The sequence below is a fragment of the Pholcus phalangioides genome, unplaced genomic scaffold (genome assembly GCF_987345545.1).
Source record: "Pholcus phalangioides strain wild (caught in Gottingen) unplaced genomic scaffold, Ppha-v1.0 ptg000016l_1, whole genome shotgun sequence".
Classification (NCBI taxonomy): Eukaryota; Metazoa; Arthropoda; class Arachnida; order Araneae; family Pholcidae; genus Pholcus; species Pholcus phalangioides.
This window is the reverse complement of record NW_028301609.1, coordinates 10511055-10533084: the sequence shown is the minus strand read 5'-3', so window position 1 is coordinate 10533084 and position 22030 is coordinate 10511055. Positions and strand designations below refer to the sequence as shown.

Sequence of the window (22030 nt, the reverse complement as noted above, 5' to 3'; positions counted from 1 at the left end):
TGTAATTATTTTTCTCCTTCACCCCTGATTCAGTGCCCATAGGCAGCCTAGAGGCATTCTTTGGTGGTTTTTATCATTGAGCCTAAAGATGCCTCCATTCCGATCCTCACAAGTAGTCGATGGGAGAAAATATCTTAAAATATTTTCAAAAAATTTTGAAAAAAAATCTGTCTTTTCGGAAAAATATGAAAGAAAATTCCAAAAACATCCAAAACATTCGATGTTCCAAAAAAAAAAAAAAAAAAAAAATTCAGCAAATATCAAAGAATTTGCAAGTATAAAAAAAGGGAGGGGTTGGGACTTTCAAAATGTCTGTGCTTAGAAATATTCACATCACAATTCTGTCTTAGGCTGGGATTACACTATAAAAGCTTTGTAAAAGCTCTTTGATAAAACGTGAAAAATTCAACCATTAAGATCACCGGTTGCATTTGCTTGAATGCAACCGATGCGCCTATTGGTTGAATTTTTCAACTTTTATAAAAGATCTTTTACAAAACTTTATAGTATAATCCCGGCCTCAAGTACGGATTACACTATAAAAATTTTATAATAATTCTTTTAAAAAAGCAACTAATAAATTTATCGGTTGCATTTGCAATTTATTAGTTGCTTTTTTCAAGTTTTATAAAATAACTTTCATAAACCTTTTAGAGTGAAATCCCATCCTTATATTAGTCATTTCTGAAATATAAAATTTCATTTTTTTAAGTTTACAGACTAAATATTGAGTAAAATATACTTGTAGGTATCGAGGGAACCACCAAAAATATTCAAGCGCTAGGGTCTTCAAACGTCTTAATCCGGCCCTGAGTGAACACCGTACGTGGATAACGTTGTTTAATAAAAGTATTTTTTTTAAAGTTTAAAAAAATTAAAAGATTAAAAATTAAAAATAATAATAAATATTTAAAATAATATTTCAGATATTTATATTTTTTTAAATAATTTTAAAAATTTAAAAAGAAAAAAATTGAAATTTTTAAATTAAATTTAAAAGTTATTAAAGTATGTAGTCAATTAAATATTCGTAATGAACAGAACAGCTTATAATTTTGGTCCCGTCAGTGGCCGTTGTTGGCAGGTTTTATTGTATAAAATTGTGAAATATGGACAAAAGGCAGTTAAAGTTTCTATATCTCCATCTCAGAAGGAAACGGAGGGATAGACGTATGTAGGTACATTATATTAATGAGCAGGAACCATCATATGGTGTTTTTAAGGGTATTTATGGCAAATAATTAAAAAAATTCCGTGAAAAATCACCTTCAAAAAGTAGCCAAAGATGCGGACGAATTCGCTCCGCATCCGCATCGTCTGAATAGCTCCGAATAAACCTATTGTCAAAACTTCTATGTGCGGATGCGGAGCCCGCACTTAGGTTTTGACACATGCGGACGACGTCCGGACCCGCATGAACATTTCCTAGGTGCGGAGATTTTTCGGCTCGTCTGAAAGGCGCAGTATATTCCAATTGTTAAAACTTCTTCCGGACCCGCATCCGCTCCGTGTGAAAGGGCCCTAAGATCAAGCACTGAGTGCTGTTTCACACATTTTTTTTGTTTCTGAATGGAAGAAAAAAAGATATATTGCCTGATTCTTAATAAACTACCTCAGGGCTGTCTTAACGCATAGGCCCGCCAAGCACGGCCCGAAGTGCCTTCTCGGGTGCATAGAATCACCATAATAATGGAGATGATGCTACGATAAATAGCAGGGTGCCACTTGGACGAATGCCACATTTTTTCCACACAAAAATACAAGCAATTGACAAGTGGCCACATAATTTTAATTCCCCCCCCCCCCTGTTGAGGGTTTTGTCCGGGTCCCTCTAAGGAGGCGGATTTATAGTTTCGGGAATTGGTTATACAAATTTTGTCACCCTTCACTCATTCTAATCTAGTTTTCTTAACTACTTATTCCACCAAATTAGCCATACTGGGCTATTATAGCCCGCTTAGCCCTCCTCGCCCAGACCGTAAATATTCTTGTGTGTTCGTCACTCTTTCGGTCGTTCACATCCTCTAGGTCAGTGGTTCTCAACCTTTGGAAGCCCGCGGCCCGGTAAATCGCTTTTGCGTAAGTAAAAGGCTCGGCCATACACCCACAACCAACGAGAAATTAATGGGAAAATGAAACTGCGAATCACACTCACTGCCCGGTGTGACTCGTGTTAGGGCCCGGTGGTTGAGAAACACTGCTCTCTAGGTCACTATTTTCATTCCCTCCGCTCACCAGGTCCTCCTTTCGGTCGCTCGCGTACTTGCACGCTGTTTTGGTCACTAACATGCTTGCATTCTCTCTTGGTTAGTCATCCACGCGGTCTGGATTTTTTTGTACGGCACTATCACGTTAAAATTCAAAACAAAGAGCAGTTTCTCGAGTATCAGTAACAAGAAAGTTTTTTTTCTTTGAAAGCTTTCTGGGATTTTTAACAATGCCGTGGCATTTGATCATGCGGAACCCGAACGTTGGAAGGATCTGGGACATTTGGGATCGTCTTGAGATTATGTATAAAATTTCGATTTCTGAATCAATTCAAGCAACCACAGTTCCCCGGCTCCGATGCATCTTAGATTTGCCACCCTACTAAAGCGGCGCCCTGTACAGCCCAAGAACTGTCCCTCGATCCTCCCCATTTCCCTGAGCTGTATCATAATTACTTAATTGTTCTAAAACACATTCCACAGACCACTTTCTGAAAAATCCCTGGGTTCAATATTATGCACGAAATCCAGAAAGATGTTTTTTTGATTCAGTAATCAATTCAGTAAATAGAAAGGCCATGCTAATAGGTTAAGAAGGAGACGACGACGACACAGGTCGAAAGAGAAAGGGGCCTGCATATATAAAAACGCTACGTAACATTGCTTTAAAATCCATAACTTGGCACAACTGTCATTTTTATAAATTTGAGGAATAACACTAGGTCAGAGTGTTCAATCTTTTTCATCACCAAGTCATGATTCAAACCCAGGTCTATCCGGAACTGTTAATTGAGCAAACCGCACATCACTGTCAGGCACATTCATTGGAAACACAATCAAGACGCTTTCGTGAAAACTAATTTTTTTTTAATATGAAAATGTATATAAAAAATACCAACATGAGTATACACCATTAAAAAATACAAGTCTCTTGAATACAAAAACCTGTTGTGTAAAAAAAGATATTCAACCAAATTCAATATGAATACAAGAATACAAAAATACATGTTTTATAAATATCACTCTCATTAAGTACAAAAACCCATATTCAATCACAAACATCACCCATTAAGAGAACTAAAATTCAAAAATCCCCAAAACATTGAAAGTTTTATAAACGTTATTTGAGGAATTCCTTTAAGTACATGTATCACATCTCACATCACCTTCGCCAACAATAAGAATATATAAGCCTAGTTAGGGATAGTATGTCTTTATATTGGTAAGACTAGGTCAGAGTGTATGAGTCTGATTTTCAGGTGTTCAGGTAGAGTATTTGCCTAGCACTCCATGGAGCTGCAAATTTAAACAACACACAGTTATATAATCACTGATTTCTGATCACATCCGACCCTACCTGTGAGGCTTTGGTGATTACTCAACCATGAAAGTCTGTGACTCTCACCACATATAACTATTAAGATGACTAAACTAATTTGAAATTTCCAGATAGAATGAAAACGAAGCTCAAATGCAGTGATCTCTAACCCAGTGCCAGTAGGCACTGTGGAGTCCAACAAGGTTATCCTTGGTATTGCTAAGTAACAATGGCAACAACTGTGCTAATGTAATGATTTTCGACAATAAATTTGGACTTTCACATCCTCCTCCACATGAAAAATTACACATGCAACGCCCCCCAACACAAAGATTGGGAAATACCACTGTAAATAAATATATATTTAGACACACTCATTTCAAAGCTATGAAAAAATTTAGGTGCGCTCAAACCTTTAAAAAGGAAGTAATAACTCAATAGTAATAACTATTATTATACTAATAACAATAACTCAGAGATAACTTGACACCCCCCCAACGGGACCAAGAAACATGTTGACTTAAGCAAATGCCAAGTTAGCAGGGGGGGGGGGGGTTATTTCATTTCACTTTTAACAATTTTCTAAAATCATTTATGTATGTATATGTGCGCATGCATATTGTTGAGCATCTATCATCTACAAATTCATAAAATGTTTTGATCTGCAATTTTCAATGAAAAATTTTTGTATTCAGAGCGATCTTGAATTGGAAAGGGGGAAAACATATTTGGATTGCCAGAAGATTTGCTATTTGTGAATGAGGCAGCACAATTGCGCAAAAAATAACTTCTCTCACTAGAACATTCAATCTAGCTCTTTCTCGTGGTCCAAAGATTCAGCTTTAATTTCAGTGTGGGAGAGAATTTTTGATACATATTGATCAACAAACAATAAGCAGAAATAATGAAACATAGAACTTTTGAAACAAATGAGACTAATGTTGTAAAATGTTTTGAACTGAGCAATAAAGCATGGTGCTGATTTCTAAAAATGAGTTGTGATAACGCAGTATAAATCATAGTGTCAACTCAAGTGGGATGTGATCATCATACATCACGCCAGAGATCCCCCCCCCAATAAATTCATTATTGTGCCAAGCATGGGAATAATAAATGTTGAATTACCGCGATAGTCAAGTTATCCACATGTAGAGTTATAGAGGCTGCACTGTATTGAATCGACCTAAGAACTTCGAAATTCCCTCTTTAAAACAACAACACTTAGACATGTGATGTGTGTGCAGTCAAACAACAACCATTATCATGAGGAACATCAGTGTCTACGATAGGATATGCAGGACAGTATATGTCTGACAAAAAAATGTCAAAAAGTCAAGCTATATCAGACCTATATTGACAGACAAGTTAAAGCAACAAATATTCACTTGAGTCAATGCGCAAATAACCATTCAAGAGCTAAGTAACATAATAAAAATAGATTACTGGAATTGATATAACAATAAATTTGTGAATAAGTTCATATAATTGAATGCTATGATCCTATTTACAATTAAGGGTGCAACTGTTTTATTATAGTGGAAGTATACACCAAGAGGCAGGAGAAGGGCCCAATCATCTCCAAGGGCAGAACCGAAAGGGTCTACAGAAGGTAGCACTGCTAGAGAGCCCAGCTTATAAAAGGTTTGGGTCATTACTGTCCCAAAATTATACCAGCAATGCTACAATAAACCATCAATGCCACATCTTACTCAAATGTATCGTCTATGTCTAGACCCATCCTCCTCACCAAAGAGTATTCAATAGGTGCTCCCAATGCAGTGAGCATTTGGTGTATAAACAATGATAAAATTTGTTTTTTTACATAGTAAGAGACTCTGTGTAGAAGTTCAATATCAAGCAAATCAATTTAGGATAGAATTTGGTGTCTTACATGAAGAAAAACTAACAGAATGCATCGTCTAAACATACACATAATACTGAAACAAATGAATTTGCAAAATAGGAACTAATAGCTTTCTTGTGAAAGAAATCATCCAAAAATTAAATTTGTATAAAATTAAGATAATTACAACCATCATAGCAAAACAACATTGAAGGAGAGATACAATCCGCTTCACATCTCAGCAAGAGATGTCGTAGCAAAACAACATTATGCTCTCAATAATTGTATGCTTGGCATTATGTCAATTTTTTTTGTCTTAATAATGCAGAGTATGAACCAGAAAAGATGAGCAAAACCAAAAAGGATGATAGTGCACACATACAAAATTTTGCTGTGAATCAATCTATTTAGAGACTGCTTAACGCATGAGCATAAGCAGGAGTGTTTCTCACACATATCTTCAACATGCAAAAATGCAAAACATAGTGACGACTTCACAAAAGGAGAAAATAACGTCTACCAATAAACAATATTGACAGATTAAATCACAAGATACCAGGCATTGAACATATAGCTGCAGCAGCGAAACTAATTCTGGTGATGAGATCTTTAGGTGTACCGTACCAAATGAGAGTCTCATAGATGATGTTCTTCAGATGTGCAGCAAAAAGTCCAAGAAACATGTTTTCTTTTACATTTGTTACAGAGTCCCCTCTACCATGTTTGCTGTTGCGAATGAACTGTGTTCTACGACAAAAAAAATTGTTTTGGGCATGCTACCACCACTAAAAAGTTTCACTCATCTTTACTCACCCTGTAGAAGACTTATTCAACAACAAACTTCACTATCCTTATAGGTAAAAGATTATACCTTCACTGACCTGTTACAAAAATACGAGAGTCTGAAAAGTTAAGGACAGTAACTGCTTTCATCTCTCCTTGCTCAGATTCGGAGTGATATATAAGGAGAGGCAATTGCTTGTGTTGGTTTGTAGGTTCATCCAACATTTTGTAGGACAGACCAATTTTTTACTCGCATTACATATGCCTTTCGGAAGGGATGATTGTTCCATTGTCTCTCCTTCTGAGATTCATGCCTGCATCTCTCCCAGATATTATTTGAGCAGTGTAAAAAAAGACATCAAAAGAAAAAACTCCAAAACACTAGAAGATAACATAAATGATACATGTGGTTCATTTCTCAGTTAATATGCAGAACTGAGAAAAAATCAAACTCAAAGATGCACCCGAGATTATAAAAGAGAAAATGAAAACTACAAAATATGCATCAAAGTATTCAACTTTGAGACAAATGTATCAGTGAGACCAGCAGCTATCATCAGAAATGATACCAGGCTTAATTTATTCATCATTGTTTTAGCTATTCCTCAAAGTAAGGCTCTCTGAAATACTAGGCTGACCCATCTAACATCTTGGTCTCCACTGCTCTTTTCTTCAAGTGACTTACTTCACGATATATAACTGACAACACATTTTAAAACTAACACCATAAACACCTTGAAACTTTTTCACCGAATTTGTGAAGTCCTCAGAACTCATCAGTGTAATTTATTTGCAGCAAGAAAACCTTATGCAAAATTCATTCATTGATGTTATTTTTAGTACGATATCTGTGCCATTAATTGTCAAATACTGTTAGAACCATTACTATTTGTCATAAATAAATAAAAAAAGCCAACAATCAGCTGGTACCGAACATACAAATACTTGTGATGATTACAAATGAGTAGACCCCCCCCCCTCTCCCCAGCAAAAAATAAGGGGGGAAAAGACCTATTTCCCGAGAGTTGTAAAAACTTCATAATCTAAGACAGTAAAGTTGTAGTCGCCCATGAAAAGTGTACAGGATGCATTTTCACCATCGTACGAATGAGGTAGATTTGAGTAGCTCTCCATGTTAGCGTTGCAATTATGAGAGACACAGAGGTCGGCACCAGCACCAAATATCGGACCATACCTGTGAGAGAAAAAACACAACAGCATTTTAATATGCATGCAAAAGTACATTTCTGATCATGCAAGATTAATGTCGACATTATCCACTGTGCCCAACAATTACCAAAAGAGCAACACAATCGTACTGGGAAAAATCAGAGTATGATTACCATTCTAATAGCTTGTAAATTAAAATACAGTAGACTCTTGCTAATCCGGCACATATCAAATTGACGGATTACTGGAAATCAATTCGAAAAGCCTGTTTAAATAATATAAGCTTCTGCATACAGACATACAGTGACATGTTTTCCACTTCTATGCTCGAAGAATCCCCCTCCCCCCAGAAAAAAAAACGAAGGATTACTGGATGGGTCGAATTAACGCATGGCCAGATTATCAAGAGTCTACTGTATACACATATATAATTATATGCTCATGATTATTAATTCCATTCATAAAAATTGACCAGACTTTTCGTGAAATGGCTGAAGATCCCTGGCCAAAGAAAAGGCATGATTCAAGGACATTGGCAAGTTGACTTTTTTTCTTTTTTTGTGATAATTATGGATTCATTTCTAATTATGATTAGCAATGGCGACCCTAACTATGAAAAGAATTGAAATACCAATATCTTAAGGAATTGATGTCAATATTGTAGGGGATTTCTTGCCACTTTTGGGCAATATACAAAATTCTCGAGTCTCAGACATTGGCCAGGTCAGCTGGCCGGTTTTGGGCTCAGCCACAACATATATACAGTGAAACCTTGCTACAACGATACTCAATATAAATCCCTTGCCAAAAATATTTTTTAAAATTCTTGTTTGGTTCTCCTTGTTACTTTTGTGGTAAAGAGGTTTTTCTTAGAGAGGTTTGGCACTTTGTTGGCACAGTTTGTACTTTATAACACCTCCCCTTGCAATGAGAAATGTTCCTGGAGGTTTTGCATAGCTCATTAGTTCTGCTTAGACGCCCAATTCACAGGGCGCCTTCCTATTATTGTAAAGGGGTGGTTTTAACAATGAAGTACCATTGTTACCTGATGTGGTCCTATGTTGAGTCCACCTCGACATAGGATCGCAAAAGGTTAAAATTCTAATTGTGCCTATAGTATAATGTTGAACTCTTCTGGACACAACTATATTTCTTACAACGATAAATCTTCTATAATAGTATTTTCTAATTGTGGGGGGGGGGGGGGGAATGTGCTTTGACTTCCAGGGGTCCATGGAAGTTTATTGGGGGGGGACGGGGGGTCCACAGTCCAATTGTAGAATTATAAAGAAAAAAATTACTGCTACATTAAAAAAATAAATAACTTAAGAAACATTTTAATTCAATTAATGTACAAAAGGATCACGGCACCGTTGGTAGACTGCAGTTATGATTTGTAAATCAAAGATGATGATGATTTCATTGACTTAGCAACCAATGAAAGGATTAAAATTACATTCAAGGAAGGAAACCTGACTGACTTCTGGGCTAAGGTTGCCAATGAACTGAAACAGCTCGAGAACAAGGCTTTGATTCCATTCTCAACTACCTACCTCTGTGAGCAATTTTTTCATGACTGCTCCAGATAAAAAAATAAATCAAGAAACAGGATACTCAATTCAAATGGTGAGCTATAAGCAAAATTGTCAAAGAATATGGAATTAAATCTTGTTTTTCTTATAACGCAAATACAAGTGCACACTGAATTGCTATTTTGTATCAATCATGTGTGTAATATATTCTTTATGTATAAAGCTCATGCATTTTCATTAAGTAGTCAAAACTCAAAAATGTTTCTTGGCTGGGGGTCCATGACTAAAAGTAGGTATTTGGGAACAGCTGCTCCGTAACAATATTTTTAAGGAGATTTAGAAAAAAACAACTACTGTGATATTTTTCAAATCTTGCTGAAAATCACTTTTAATATATTTTTTAACTCCTAATTCCTTAACAAGCTGGACCCATGGATGTAGACTTTCCATAGTGAAATTCAATAAATTTAAACTCAAAAGTTAGATACTAAAAAATGCCTCCAAACTCAAAAACAGCAATATATCTATCTCAGAAGATTTTCCCTTCGATACACGCAAACCTCATGGTCAAATCTGGAGGGCTAGTCAAAAATTCAGAGACAAAGGCATTAAAGTAAAACCTATTCACTTTTTCACTCATCAATAACACTAAATATGTCTGGGACCCCAATATTAACAACATTATCCTCATCTCTCCCCCTTATGCTTCTACAAACCCTTCCTTGCCCTCCCTCTCCTCCCAAACCCCTTTGGAGCCCCCCTTAGGCTACTCCCCAGAGCAACCCCTCCGTCCACACAACCTCCAAATTAAAAAATAATACCTTTCAATTGGGAACTATTAACACTCGTTGCCTAAAAAATAAAACAGATTTTCTTTAATCATCCATAATCACATAATCCCTATTTTCTTGGAGTTACAGAACCATGGCTACATAATACAATCTCTAATTCTGAAATTTTACCACCTGAATATAATGTTTTTTGACAAAACAGAAACTCTCGGGGGGGGGGGGAGAACAGGGTTTTACTTACTTTCAAAAATTCTATCCTAGACTCGACCCATTTCCTAAAAAAACCTATTTTTGCTTCCACTGACTGCCTCAAATACAGCTTCTTTCCTCAAACCATTGATGAATGGAATGCACTCCCAAGCTCTGTTGTCGAATCCCCCACTATCACTAGTTTTTTGTCCAATATCAAACAATATATCTTTGTCATTTTCAATCGTATCCTCTTGTATAGGCTTCAGGGCCAACAATATTGTATAAATATATATATATATATTGGTACATGCAGGAACGAGTTGTGTGTATATGTATACAGGGGGGGGGGGGGGCACTCTTAACATATTTATGTTGTCACTACCAGTTTTCCATATTTTGAAGTGAAAATGGCAAATGCTTCAATTTTCATGTTATGTAAGTATCTTTCATGTTATGTAAGTATCTTTCATGTTATGTAAGTATCTTTCATGTTATGTAAGTATCTTTCATGTTATGTAAGTATCTTTCATGTTATGTAAGTATCTTTCATGTTATGTAAGTATCTTTCATGTTATGTAAGTATCACGTTGAAGGTGTGAATACTCTCTTAGAGAGACTTCTCTGAAATGGGGGACCCCAAATTTACTGCAAGCATACAAGCTTCAACTTTGCAAAGATGAAATTTTGATCTCGGTCTAATTAGTTAAGTCTAACAAAATAATCAAATGAAAAAATATATATATATGTCCTCAAAATAATTCAAATCTTTTTCCTAATTAAAATGATAATTTTGAAGCTTGCATTAATAATAGACAACAACAAGCTATCAATGTTTTCATTTTTCCTTCAAAAGTCCCTTTCCTAACTTATTTATTCCATGAATGGAGCAAATTGCTGCTGATGCAAATCCATGACTACTTTACATTGCCTGTTTAACACACTGATTATAATGTTATTTCTGGCACATATAAGTGATTGGGATATTTAACAGAAACTTTAAATGTGGCATAGTGGTCTAACTTACTCAGGATGATGGGCAATCGCAAACATCTTCTTCACAACATTGTATTTTGTTGGTGGCACGTCAGCATTATTTATCAGAGTGAAAAGGAATGCTTTCTCGGATGGAACATAGCGACCTCTACCTCTGGTTTTCCCCCAAGGTACATCACTGAACCCACCACATAATTCTCCATGAGAACCCTAAAAAAATAATTATTGTTATTGAAAGTGAAATTTTTGTAATTACTATTTAAACATCAATATTTTTAAAATAATAACATAAAGACGACTTTTTATAGGATTATGTGCAACCTTGATCCATTACTTCAACCAATTTACTGCCATTTTACAGAGTTTGAGACACTTAAATGCAAAATAATTTGACAGAAAACAGTGAAATTTTAAAGCAAAATCACTGAGATAAAAATTTCAATTTTATTTATCTCACCAGCACTATAACAAAAGTAGGACTATGGCCATCACAGTGGTAGTGGAAGGCTTCAGCAGAATAGCCATGGGTTGAAGCCCGGTACAGTAATCGCCACATCTGTTTGGCATTTCCGAACCATGCATTCAACACTCTCTGTAACTGGAGCTTCTCACCACTGAGCAGATGTGATCCTTGAAAAAGTTTTAAGGACGTTCTTGGTTGTATTCTCTTATCTTCAGAGTGTGAGAATTTATTTGGCAAAGCGGCAAATCTATACCTGTGCAAAAGAAATGACAAACTCGCATTATTTTCAAATCAATGTTCGTACATCATCAAGTAACCAAGATCAAAGATGCTGTGATGCACCAGGAACAGATTTGTCTATTTTTTTGTTTTCAACATGAAATTGATAAAATTTAACAAATTTTTTATTTGTAAAGATACTTTTAAGCCTGTAGGAGATGTGCATTGCCTGGCAAATTAATCACACACATTAAAATTTAGTTACACCAATTTTAAGCAGTTCATGACTGAAAAACACATTTTTAAATTTTCATATTTTTTAAACATTTTTGCAGTTCAAAATCTCATAATTATTGAAAAGTTGAATATTTTATTATTCTGGGCAATATTACATGATTTAATAAGAGAAATTGTACATTTAAATGATTCCAACAAGCAAATTAATGGCAAAAAATTATGGTTAAAACTTGATAATTTTTGAAAAAGATGCATGCTGAAGTTGATGCTTATAAAAATATTTACCCTAAAAAAAAAAAAAAAAAGAGATCTCTCGCTAAAATTTATAAAAGAATTCACAGAATGTAAGGGGAAAAATGAGCGCATAAAAGTATAGAAAATTTTGAATATTCCTTAAAGAAAGATGAATTTTCCTGTAGGAACGCATGGTAAAGCAAAGTTCTCATGCATGATGACATTAATATTAAAAGAGGTCACAAGCAAAATCTCAACACTTGATTTTAAGCCACATGGAAAAAGTATTCATTCAGATCCTTGGTGGATTTAGGAAAATTTGAATGACTCCTCAGACTTCTAATAAATTTCACACGTTCTTGATTGAATATAGCTTGGATTTAGTCATTGACAACCCTTAGTGATGTCTCAGGCTTTTTCAACCAATTTTACAGTTTGAGACAAATATATTTTTTGACCATCACTTATAGGAATATGCCATCTTTTCAGAGTATAAAAACGCCAATTGGTGGGTATATATGGCCATTAAGCATGCAGAACTATGCAACTGAAATCATTTTACTTCTGATCCTACTTCAGAACAAGCACAACACCAAATCATAACACTTCCACCTGAAGCTTGCTCATAGGTGCAACAAAATATATTATGATCTTTTGTTTGTTCAAAGTTTGGAGAAACAAAACATTACTTTGACTTTTGTTTGTATAAGCAGATGTATACAGTTGAAAAATATATTAATCTAATAGGGTAAGCACAAGAGTGATCGCCTAACCTTTGATAAGATTTTTTTACTGTATTTTTTAAGCATCAGACACACAATAGAAGGGGCGTCAAGGTCAAGAGAGAAAGGAGAGAATTCACAGACATTTAAAATAATGTTCTGTATTTTTATTCTTTTGTTTCATGGACAAAATTATACATGTAGGCTACGAGAAGTGGAGTTCAAAAATGAATATACAGCATAAAATGTGTATTGGATTCACATGAAATTGATTGATGTAAAGAACTAAAACATTTTACCTCTCCAGAGATAATTCCATAGGCACTGCACCTGTAGGTTCAACCTCTTCTGCAAAAACTTGGCTGTCTATCAACAGTATCCGGACATGGTTGATAACACCAGACATTTGCTAAAGATGGTATTCTTAGATGAGAAAATATAAGCACTTGGACGCATCCAAAGAAATTACATTTTTGTTTAATGTAAGCTTTTAATGAATAATTACATAATGAAATTGTATCGGGTAACTAACATTAAAATTTGAGTGAATAAAAATGTGTTTGACCTGTGTAATTCTTGCTCGTTCTTCCTCATTCCAATGGGCAGTTGGCTGAGTAACACCAGATTGATGTTTCGCCCAAGCAAGCACAGCTCTCCACACATCCTCTTCTTCAACAGCCAACTACGAAAAATTGTGAAACAAATTTAACATATATTTTTCTCACCAAGGCCAAACAATTTTCTAAAATGCATTTCAAATGTATTTAAAATAAATTAAATGCTACTCTTTTCATTTCGTTAATGAAAGAATCAATACATATGCAAAATCAGAAGCCACAACAGTCAAATTTCCCACACAATACTATCACATATTATATAAATTTCTAATCTCCTTTGGTGTTGATATACACCCACTCCTTCAATCAGTATGACCAGATTATGAATGCGAAAGGAACTGCAGACTCAGCTGTATGGAAAAATTAACTGTGTGGCAAAACATGCTCTCACAGAATACAACAGTAAATGTAAAAGCACTCAAGTTTGATCTGAAAATAGTAGTTAGCCATACAAGAATTTCCAAAAAAGTCATCAAAATCCAAAAAAACTATTTTTTCATGTACTGTAATTTCACACAACTATGGTCCAACATAATAACATTTTCTAGATTTATCATCGTAACTACTGCATTCAAGCCATTCAAAAAAAAAAAAAATCTTGATATTGCGCCTGTAGAAAGATCAAGCATTAATATTGAACACTTTTTTATACCTTATGTTGTTCAAATATGGACTTTTTAAAAATTAAATTTTGGACCATAGTTGTGTTATGAAGTCCCATCTAATGTCCATCTTAATGTCAATCTAATATTTTGTGTTATAAATCGTTTACAAACCATAGTTAAGAGAATGTACTAAAACTATATCATATACCCATCTTTATATTTTTTGCTAGAAGATGAAAGATGACGAAGGGTTTTTCCAAATTTGACCCCTAAGGGGGGTTAAAAAGGGGGGGGGTCATAGATAAATCACACCGAGCCAAAACTGCCCAAGCTATCATCATGAAATCTGGTCAGAAGTTTTGTTTACAGTATGAGTATGAATCATAGTTGTGTGCAATTATGATACACAATTTTTGTGCCAAAAACAAAATTAATCTATTGTGGTTTCTATCTAAGTTACATAAGCCAATTACAGAAAAATTTGAAAATTAATACACTAGAAAAGAATACAAATTTGTAAATCTTGGATAGGGTTGGATTTTTAATGTCAAAAACTGGTTCAAACTGTCAAAAATCATCAAAAACCTAAATGAATGCTTTTGGATAATGTTTTGAACACATTAGGTATGTAACATGATATGAAGAACTTACTTTTTTACATATTACAATGTATCATTTTTAAACATTAATTTATTACAATAATTAAAATAAAATACTAATTACAATTTGCAATTGACATAAAAAAGTCTAGAACAGATATTTTAGAGTCCATTTTATCTAAACTACTGATTACGTGTGTTCAATTTGCTTAGCGAAATAGAGCTGTTTATTTAAAATATGTGTGATAGGAGATCACAAAGGGTTGGGTGTTTTGTGACTTCAGAAACCCACTCAGTATTAAAACAGTCAAAAACTTATTGTTAATGTTGTCAAACAGCTTTTTTTCAACCTGCTATGTTAAATAACAAAACACTTGCTTTTACGTAGATTGCAGTGTTTTATATTGAATTATATAATTACTGAGAAAAAAAATTTCTATTCTGATTTTAAATTTTCTGATCTGCTCAAATTTTTATTCTATATAACAATTCTCACACAGCATCTGTTAATATACTAATTAAACTAATTTATTCTCACCCTCTCATAAAAATTTATTAGCTCAGGTTGTATAAATCCAGAGTTTTAAAAAGTATTTTCAATCAAAGCAGAGCTGGCAGGCCCAAAGCATTATTTTGCATGTTTAGATACAGCTTCAACTAGAAAACAATTCCATTATTTATAAATGCTTATGCATTTACCATATAAAAGTCAAACTTAGTTATTCTTACTCTTGCATTAAGAATAAGTCACAGGAGTTTCTTAAGCAGGAGTACAAGCCAGTACTGCCAAATTAAAGGGCATTTTAGTCCCGAAATTTAGTATTTTGATTGCTAGATATATTCTAATGTTATGCACAATAAGGGTGTGGTTTTAAGTATCAGTGATTATCTAAATAATTAAATAACAGAAATCAGGCTTGTGTAAAAGAACTTTTTAAACACCTATTTGTTATAAAAAGAACACAGCAGATGTTTATATCCATACACATTCATAAGCAGTTGAAGACATTTCGGAACATCAAGACTCATCTTAAATTTAAGAATATCAAACAGTTTCATAGTTTTTCCTTCAGCTTTTATGCTATGCTCTATTCGAATTGTATATATATTTTATAAGAAAAAATATAAATATAAATCATATATATGATAAAAACAAGATATATATGTATATATCGTCAAAATAATTCCATAGAGAGTAGAAAATTATTTTACAATCATATAACATAGTCATTTTAAACAATACATGCAATTAACGTGTGTATTTCGAATGGGAATTTTTATATTGAAAAGCAATATATGAGGTTTTTGACAGTTTTTGATGTGACAGTATAAACCGTCAAAAACTGCCAACCCTGATCCTTTATTTCTGTACTTGAAAATATTAAAAAAATCACACTTTAGTTTGTTCAGGATAAGAATATCACAGGCAGAAGCCAATCAAATAAGACTAAGAATATAGCTTAATCACAAGGGAACTGCAAACTAGAAAGGGGGAGAAGTGCGTAAATATATGATCTTTCATGGATTTTGCATCACTTCTGACAGTTTATGGCATATCAGCAGATTAAAAATCAAGAAAAACTATCGCCCACATCAACCTCCTACGGCAGATATAATATGAGAACATCTGATGATGATAAAAATTCATTTGCTAGCGAAATCCAGCAAATATGCTTCATCATAACATGTAAAATTTTTCATAAAAGAAGTTCTGGCAGAATTATGGAAATATTAAAATATGACCTAAAAATTTTGAAATTTCTTTGATTAGAGATTTTTTTTTTTGCGCCAACACAAACAGAAAAATCTACAATGATGGATATGTAATGAAATGAAAAAAAGTTGTTTTGTATAAAGTTTGTTGATTGTTTGCAGATGAGTTCAATACACTTTTCGTGCTTCGATAGGTGAATGTGAGCCGGCCTCCTATTTGAAAAAGTCTTTCCTCAGAAAGCAGGCAGGTTAACAACGCAATACTGACATAATATGAAAATTCAGAAACTTGCCATTTTTACTTCAAAATATGGAAGACAGATGGCAACATCAGCAAGCACATGAAACAAGCCCAATTCTGACAACATAAATTTGTTAGGGCCACACTCAGAATACACATTCTAGCAACCACTTTGTTAGAAATTCCACAGAGAAATGTGCACGAGGTGCATGTTAAGTAATAGTAGTACATGAGTTTAATATATTCATGTGGTGATATAAAACATTTCAGAACAAAAGATAAATCTGAAGACTGGTTTTCAGTATAAAATATTCATGTGCCTTAATACAAAATTAATGAAACAATTACATAATCAGAGGACACAAGATGAATGAGAGCCTCTTTAGACAAATTGAGGAAAGAAGAGGTCTTGAAGCACTCCAAAGCATTCTCCCCTATATATGCTGTGCATCGATCAGCGAATGAACGAGCTCCTTTATTTCCTTAAGAACAAAAAAGAAGTATCAGTCAGTTGCATTTCCTAGATAAGATTGAACATGCATTTGAATTTAATAAAAATCTATCCATAATTCAAGATGAATTGATTGGATTATACACACATCTTAGTCATGTCCCTGTACTGAACGCTCTAGGAACTCAAAAATGTTTTTTATTGCAGACATAAAAACGTTGCAGAAAGATGTTGCATTAATAAAAAATGCTTTTGGCTCACTAGTTTAGGTAAAAGACATTTTACTAGAGGGACTCATTCTTATATATAACTATTAAATTATATATTTTTTCTCAATGCAACACCTGTGACCCAGCCAGTACACTAGTGAGCCATTTTCGATTTAAAAACTCTGTACAGACTTAAGCAAATTAAAATGTATAGACATGTTCAATGCAAAAAATTGTCTATCTACCTATTTTGAAAACATCTTTAATTATACAAAAGAAATGAGGTTTGTTTTTCATAAGTTGTTAGAGAAACTCCTTGAATCTTAGTCCTCAGTATTTTTTATTTAATTTTATTACACAAATCATCACAAAAACATAAATGAATGGAGCATGACGTTTAGCATTAACAAGTGAGTGGTTGCTCACTTTGGTTCGAACAACCTACGTTCCCTTACGAGTTGAATGGTGTAGCTATCCCGAATGCTACTAGGGTCACCGATTTGGGAATTCTCATTGACGAGCAGCTTAGGTATTCTGAACATTGTTCAGCTGTGTTTAAAAAAGCGAATAGAATGCTTGGTTTGATTTTCAAAAAGGTCTCTTCACGTTCTCCTAAATTCATTATTCCACTTTTTCGAGGCTTAGTTCGTCCTAGACTGGAGTATGCTGTAAGGTTTTGGAGACCATACCTACAGAGGGACATAGACTTGGTTGAAAGGGTGCAGAGAAGAGCTATGCGTGTCCTTATTGGCACACGGGGCTTGAGTTATGAAGAGAGACTTCATTTTTTGAATATGTTTACATTGGATGAACGCAGGTGTCGAGGAGATATGATCGAAGTGTTCAAAATTTTCAATGGGGTGGATAGGATGGACCATGAACTTTTAGTACACCGCCAATCAGCTACTTTTACAAGGGGATACCAGTATCGATTGGTAAGGGACAATGCAAGGCTATGGTGTCGCAGGGAATTTTTCTCTAATAGGGTTGTAAATAAATGGAATAGCTTACCCCCCGGAAGTAGTAAATTGTAACACAATTGACATGTTTAAAAATAAATACGATAAACATGGTGGGGTAAATCGAGAAGCTATCCATGCTTAGAATAAGACAACCATAATATTCTTTAAGGGCAATGTATAATATTTCATCATGTATATATATTGTTTATAATTTTTGTGATTGTGTTTTTAATTGGGTATTTTGCTGTATTTTGAAATATACGACATCCATATTTGTTATGGGCATCTTTTTCTCAGCCACCTTGTTGGGCATTTTGCCTGTTGTGGCATTGTATTTGAATTACCTTTTGGGATATATAATAGCAGGAAACGACTCACATATGTTGACCCAAATTTGCAAAAAGGAACCACGGCTATATGCATTTTGGAACTGTATGAAGTTCCTTAACTAGTAGCAAGAATAATGAAAAACACTCCTTATAGCAAGAGTTACTCGCTGTTGTAGACAAAAGAGTCTAATTCAAAATGAATCAGCAACAAGAGCAAAGGAGGCTCCTTTGCTTTTGTTGATGGTTCAGTGATTAACTCTCGCTATAAGGAGTATTTTTCATTATTCTCGCTACTGATATGGAACTTCATACAGTTTCGAAACGTGTATAGCTGTGGTTCCTTTTCGCAAATGTGGGTCAACATACGTCAGTCATTTCCTGGTATTATTGATCCAAATATTCTTAAATCTGGTCACAATTCTAAAATGTTGCATATAGGTAACTAATTTAAGACATCTGATCAGTTTCATTAAACAAATAAAGTTAAATTACAAACTTTGAAAACAAATTTTAATCAGACTGATTAAGTCAATTAACTCAACTAAAATTTTTAAAATAAATAGTTGTTTGATTAACCAACCCAATTAATCAGATCAGCCCTAATTATTTCAAATGCATGTCATCTGCTCAGTATTAATCATAAGTTCCAAGACAAAAATTCCTCAAAAGTACCATTGTATATAACTTGTTTTGTACGCAAGAAACCCTTATGTGAAATTCAAGAAATAGCATCATAATTCTGATTCACAAGGTAAAAAAATTTTAAATTTCTTATTACCAGGAACCCTATTCTCCATTTCCAGAGCAGCTGGGAGAAATGTACAAGCATTATGAATGTTCAGAGTATTATTTATATGATCTTCGCAACACATCTTGAGTTCCTCGATTCCCAGTTCCTGTGCGATTGACAAGCATTCAAAAACTGTACCATCTTGGAGGATAACCTATCAATTAGGAAAAAAAATTATTAGGTTTGATTGCTCTTAAAAACATGCAGAATATTAAATTAAAGCTTGTTTGCATATAAAATATGAAAAACATTCACTTCAATTAGTTTTATGCACATTTCACAATCATTTTTGCGGCACAACAGTCTTTTTTTGCACACGATGGCTAATTATACCCCCCCCAGGACCTACAATTTATTGCCAATTCTGAATGGCAGCCTTTTTTACACTCACCGAGAGGTTGGTGCACTAACCCTTCGATGTGGTATGTTTTATCTTATATTTTTTCTGTGGTCATGTCAGTTTCTGTTGTACCGTGTGTTGGGAAAATTTCTGACAAGGACAAAGTGGGCATCGAACTCTTAACACCTCTAAACATCCTTTGGTAATTTAGGAGAGTAGGCCTATCTTATCGACCTGGGCTACTGCACCCTTTATGCACATTTTTCTCTTTTCTTGAAGAAACAATTAGAAACGCAATGCAATATTTTCAAGAAATATGCAGGGTCACCTTGGCCAAGGAAGATAATTTGTTCAATAATCACATTCGTTAGTCAAAACACTTTTTAATAGGTTACTATGGAAAATCATTCAATTTGTTCTAGAAACGGCTCAAAATTTGAAGATAAGTTTCATAAAACACTACGCAGGAAGGGCTGTGAAATATAAAAATACTGAGAAAAAACTTCACAATTTGATGAAGAAAAATTTAAATCAAGATAAAAAACTGAACATATATAACTTCACGCTATGTAAGTTACCCTAAGCAGTCAGGTTCACAAGCCATAGTGGAAAAAAAGTATGTGTCAAGTGTTGTGCTTATGTGATATAATCAGCCCAGTTCTTTCTTAAGCACATGCAAATGGAAAAGATAAGTTCTTAAGATTTCAAGAATGTTCAATTTGGTATCAAAAATCTTGCTGCATGTATTGATATTATTCAAGTCTGAGGCATTTAAATTTTTTTTAACATATTTTCTCTGAACTTAAATCGTTTGTCATACAAAATGACTCAAAATCCTTCTGAAAAAGAAAGAGGTTTATCTGGAAAGCAATTACGAGGTGGAAATAATTCATCTGGCTTGAGTGATAGTTAATAAATTTCATTGCCATGAAAATTCAGCTCATAACGTAGCTGTTTTATGAGAGCTCGTGCATTCATACCAACTGAAATGGTCGTTAGCCGAGGCAGAAAAAATCTTCATTATCCAAAAACTGTTTGGTAACTGTTTGGTAAAATAGTAGTTTTCACACAGTGTACTACAATGCAAAAATAATAATAATACCAACAACAGTAGTCAATAATAGCAATTTGATGGTACTAATGTTTTTGACATGTCTTGAAAATTTCAGAAATCTTTCAGAAAAACAAATAAGACTGAAAATATGCTTGAAACATTATTAGCATAAAATTATGATACCTGAGTTAATCTTTCTTGAACATTTTTCATCAAGACAATTTATATGGTTTATACAAGATATACAGAAGACTGGATGTTGTGAAGATATTTATTATTTGAGATGTTAATTTTTTAAGGAAGGAAAAAACTCATCTCTGCCTCTACCGGGAGTCGAACCCGGGTCACTCGATTGCCGGACGAGTGCTCTGACCACTAAGCTACAGAGGAGATAGAGATTTTTTTCCCAATCGAGGGACCCGGGTTCGACTCCCGGTAGAGGCAGAGATGAGCTTTTTCCTTCCTTAAAAAATTAACATCTCAAATAATAAATATCTTCACAACATCCAGTCTTCTGTATATCTTGTATTAACAAGTGGAGAGCGACATTCATGTCATACTTATATGGTTTAGTCTCTCTAAGCCAGCGTTTTTCAGCGGCCGGGCCTTGACATCAGTCAAAACGGGCAGTGAGTGATTCACTGTTTCATTTTTCCTCCTTCATTTCCCATTAGTCGTGTGTATGACAGGGCCTGCCACTCACAAAAAAGTAAGCAATCGGGCTGCAGGCTTTCAAAAAGGTTGAGAACCACTGCTCTAAGCTAACCTAATATGAGCATAACATTCTTTCTTCTCTTTTATTTGCCCTTAAATAGTAAAGTTATCTGCAACTTATCATCTATTCAATGATAACTTCAGCTAAGAATTCTGTTGTCAACTATATTTTTCTTACAGCCGAAATTTTCAAAAATCAGGAATTTTTGCCACAGAATATTTTCTATGTGATTTTTAAACTCTTTTTGATACTTAAAAAATATGAGTCAAATAAAAACTCAAAAAATATACTACTAAAAACATGAGCGGCATGATTAGAGAAATTGTAGTGCTCTCCTGAATTAATTTATCCCATTTCAGTTAAAATTTTACGTTAATCTTTCTAAAACATGAAATGTATTAACTGCAAACATTTTTTTGGGCAACAATTTCTTTTTCTTGCATGAAATTAATATATTTTTTCTAGAAAATGTGTATAATTTCATCAATTAATTTTTAATTCAATGGCAATGACATAAAACTGTTATATCAAGTGATTCTAACTTGGAAGTTGACCCTGTTCCTTTCACCGCATGTTAAACATTGAACTTTATGAGACATAAAAAAAACTTTTTTTGATTGACCAAACAGTCTGCTTTCGGAAAAACTCTTCTCTTGTAGCTTTACAAGCTTTTTATTTAACAAATTAGCACAGTTAATTTT

The 22030-nt window shown here is 34.0% G+C and overlaps 1 protein-coding gene and 1 non-coding gene across 3 annotated transcripts in view; both read right to left on the bottom strand.

The window, feature by feature from the left end:
- Positions 1–3058: 3058 nt before the first annotated feature.
- The window catches only part of LOC149075029 (BTB/POZ domain-containing protein 9), a 50015-nt gene continuing 31043 nt past the window's right edge, over positions 3059–22030 (bottom strand). Inside the window, exons 4-10 of one of the 2 annotated variants that reach the window (XM_089246048.1) lie at positions 19209–19374; positions 16828–16961; positions 13270–13386; positions 13004–13113; positions 11287–11545; positions 10861–11039; positions 3059–7346 (exon numbers count right to left, since the gene is read on the bottom strand). In XM_089246048.1, the coding sequence (XP_089102174.1) occupies positions 7163–7346; positions 10861–11039; positions 11287–11545; positions 13004–13113; positions 13270–13386; positions 16828–16961; positions 19209–19374 (1149 nt within the window). In that variant the 3' untranslated portion in view covers positions 3059–7162. The remainder of the gene's footprint in view (positions 7347–10860; positions 11040–11286; positions 11546–13003; positions 13114–13269; positions 13387–16827; positions 16962–19208; positions 19375–22030) is intronic. The other variant, XM_089246049.1, reaches the window with a different exon arrangement.
- Positions 20933–21004, bottom strand: TRNAA-GGC (transfer RNA alanine (anticodon GGC)). Its single transcript has one exon. It is a non-coding gene; the product is annotated as a tRNA-Ala (tRNA).